This window comes from Sabethes cyaneus, chromosome 2 (genome assembly GCF_943734655.1).
Source record: "Sabethes cyaneus chromosome 2, idSabCyanKW18_F2, whole genome shotgun sequence".
Classification (NCBI taxonomy): Eukaryota; Metazoa; Arthropoda; class Insecta; order Diptera; family Culicidae; genus Sabethes; species Sabethes cyaneus.
Window position 1 is genome coordinate 44,364,291 of NC_071354.1, and position 3,760 is coordinate 44,368,050.

Sequence of the window (3,760 nt, forward strand, 5' to 3'; positions counted from 1 at the left end):
AGAATAAGTTGAATCGGGACAGAAAATGACACAAAACGAGACGAAAAAAGAAAAACGGACCTAAATACGAGGAAAAATGAAAGAAGAAAAATCAGGGTTCATGAAGGACGAAAAACTGGACTGGAAAAAAGGTGAAACGAGAGAGAAAAGGAAGGAAAATGAGACAAGAAAGGGAATACGGAACAGAAAACAAAATAAAACAAAAAGTTAAAGAAGAATGTCGAGATAAATCTGAAAAAGGAAAAGAGAAAGACGAGACATAAAGATTAAACAAAATGTAAAAAAATTGTCCGAAAAACCAGAAAATGGGACAGAAAGAGGAAAACATGAAAAACGTTCTAAAGAAAAATTTAAAACGAAACAGAAATGAGCTAGAACGGGATATAATAAAGAAAGTCCGGAGAGGAAAGGAAATGAAGGAAAAGAGATAAAAAAAAGAGTTAGAAAAACATGCAAGCAAAAAGAGAAGGAAAAAGCCAAAATATGGGAAAGAAAATAATTAAAAACATAAAAAAAGTAAAAAAAAGGCACACAAAAGGAGAAAAAACGGTTCAAGTGAAAAACGAGGAAGTACGGAAATGAAAAAGAGACAAAATGGAACAGAAAAGAGCTAAAACGTATGAGAGATTACTGCAAATTACACCCAGCCAATAATTTTTTTAAGACTTCGAGCAGTTTCAATTTTCGAGTAGTTTCAAACATTTTTACTGAATCCCGGCATCACTGTTCAGCATAATTTTTTGTCATTGTCATTGTTCTTTTTGTTCTTGTTGCGCGAGCGTGACTTCATCCGTAAACGTCAAACGTGTGCAAAGAAAGCGTATAAGCGATCGCGAGTCGAGTTCTATAGCGAAATCAGACGGTGTGCGTTCCCTGCAAATTCTGTCCAGTTTCTTCTAGCGCAATCATTCCCGTGGGACGAGTATTTGTTCCGTAGCAAACTATTCTGCCTGACTAGATAAAATGCAGTGCAACGTTCGGCATTTGGTGAATATAGCTGCCAAGGTGAGTGAAAAAAATCTTCGGTGGTTCAGTGCGAAATCGATTATGCAACAAGAAGACATAAATGCGGAGTGTATTATATTATAGCCGATCGCAGATTATCGGGTTATTCGCGTAACAAAGTAATGCGCATTGATTTGGCTTTCTACATTGTAGGGCAATGCAGCCGCCAGTCTTCGCAACCACGGAGCCGTCCTGGGTGCTCTCTACGGACGGTTCTACTCGACGACACACGATGCCGATCTGGTTGTCATCGGTTCCGGTCCGGGCGGATATGTCGCTTCCATCAAAGCCGCTCAGCTCGGCATGAAGGTGAGTGAGTTGCCAGTGATAGAATTCGTGAGGGAAATGATGGCACAAAATAACTCGGTCGAAAATGATGGAAATAATAATAACAATAGTAATAATAACGTGAACGCACTAGCAAACTGTTGCAATCACGACTGTAATCTGTAACATCATACGATCGAAAGCTATTTTTTACTCTTTGTGGTTTATTGATGCTATCAAGTTCATATGATACGGCTAATAAGAAATTAGTTTCTTGTCAACAAATGCACTTGAATTAAATTTTTTTGTTCGTTTCAGACAATTTGCATCGAGAAGAACGATACGCTCGGTGGAACCTGCCTAAATGTGGGCTGCATACCGTCGAAAGCGTTACTGAACAACTCGCACTACTACCATATGGCCCACTCGGGTGATCTGGCATCGCGAGGTGTTCTGGTCGACAACGTGCGACTAGATCTAGACGCGCTGATGGACCAGAAGCTGAAGGCTGTCAAGTCGCTTACCAGCGGTATTGCTCAGTTGTTCAAGAAGAACCAGGTTACCCATATCAATGGAGTCGGCACCATAACCGGGCCGAACACGGTTGTCGCGAAAAAAGCGGACGGCAGCGAAGAGACTGTCAATACGAAAAACATTATGATTGCTACCGGTTCGGAGGTAACCCCATTCCCGGGAATCGATGTCGATGAGGAAACGATTGTTTCTTCGACGGGTGCTTTGAAACTAAAGGAAGTTCCAAAACGACTCGGTTTGATTGGAGCCGGTGTTATCGGTTTGGAGCTCGGATCCGTTTGGGGTCGCTTGGGATCCGATGTAACAGCTATCGAATTTCTGACATCGATTGGCGGTGCCGGTATCGATCAAGAAGTTTCCAAAGGTTTCCAGAAGATACTGACCAAGCAGGGTTTTAAATTTATGTTGGGAACGAAGGTCATGAGTGCCAGCAAGACCGGAGGGGCCATTACGGTCAGCGTTGAAAATGTTAAGGACGGCAAGAAGCAGGATCTAGAGTTCGATGTTCTGCTAGTTTCCGTCGGGCGTCGACCGTACACCGTAGATCTTGGTTTGGAAAATGTTGGCATCGTTAAGGATGATCGAGGCCGCGTTCCGGTGAATAGCATGTTCCAAACGATTGTGCCTAGCATCTATGCCATTGGTGATTGCATTCACGGTCCGATGTTGGCTCACAAAGCAGAAGACGAGGGCATATTGTGCGTTGAAGGTATGCTCGGAGGACATGTCCACATTGATTACAACTGTGTGCCCAGTGTTGTCTACACTCATCCCGAAGTTGCTTGGGTTGGTAAAAACGAGGAGGAACTTAAGAACGAGGGCGTCTCGTACAACGTAGGCAAATTCCCGTTCGCAGCCAACTCTCGTGCCAAGACCAACAATGAAACCGACGGCTTCGTAAAGGTTCTGGCTGATAAGCAAACCGATCGCGTACTAGGTGTACACATTATTGGACCGGTATGTAGCTCGAACCATAGGAGCACTCTAATCTTATTTAAAACTGTTTCAATTTCTTACAGGCTGCCGGTGAACTTATTAACGAGGCTGCCCTAGCCATGGAGTATGGTGCATCGGCAGAGGACGTCGCACGTGTCTGCCATGCTCATCCAACATGCGCGGAAGCGCTTCGAGAGGCCCACACAGCAGCCTCTTTCGGCAAACCCATCAACTTCTAATTTAGTGTGTACTTTAAAACCGATAAAATACATTTACCTAAAACGTGCTGATATTTCGTGCTGCAGCGAGTTGTGCTTAAAAAGCACTTCCCAGTGAACGAGGCAAAGCCAACAGCACCATCAGCAGTGACACGCGAAAGATCATGAGTTAAACGAATATCATTTTTCCCGTTTTCAGTCAGAACCGAGTGAGAAGAAGGGAGGTTGGTTCAAATACATAGTAAAAAAAACCAGTAAATAGCGGCACGTCTAACTATAGTCAGCGAATTTCCTCCCTGTGGCAGTTAAGAAACAAATGCAAGCAATTTTGCTATTTTGTATCAAAAAGCGCATGGAGCCTATTAAATTAATATTTTAGATATACTCCAAAAACTGGGTTCAAACCTTTATGTAATGAAAGAAACTACTTAACTTACACCTTACGTGACAAAAAGCTTCGACGATCGGTCGCAGTTCGCAGATGAACGAATAACGTCTCTGTTCTCTGATTTAGATTGCCATTGATACAACATGGACGCCTCTGCCACGAGATCTCTCACCGGTTACTCTGAAGTCTCTCAAGGCAGCCATTTTTCATTTACTTCAGCGATATCCATTTCCTGCTACCGAGAAGACTGAGTTAAGGACTTAGGAATATTGCTCGACTAAAGTGTGATTTCAAAGAAGCTAGGATTCTTCAAGCGCATCACTAAGAACTTTCACGACGTGTAGTATGTGTTGACGCCCTCTATTGCTTATTACCCAAACAGCACTTGCAACATCTTCCATGATGCTATTAT

The 3,760-nt window shown here is 42.9% G+C and overlaps 1 protein-coding gene across 1 annotated transcript; it reads left to right on the forward strand.

Annotated features, from left to right (window-relative positions):
- The first annotated feature begins 805 nt into the window (after positions 1-805).
- On the forward strand, positions 806-3,340 carry LOC128738721 (dihydrolipoyl dehydrogenase, mitochondrial). Its single transcript, XM_053834048.1, has 4 exons — positions 806-1,005; positions 1,159-1,314; positions 1,591-2,763; positions 2,826-3,340. The coding sequence occupies exons 1-4, from the start codon at positions 964-966 to the stop codon at positions 2,979-2,981; spliced, it is 1,527 nt and encodes a 508-aa protein (XP_053690023.1). The 5' UTR covers positions 806-963; the 3' UTR covers positions 2,982-3,340.
- Positions 3,341-3,760: the final 420 nt, after the last annotated feature.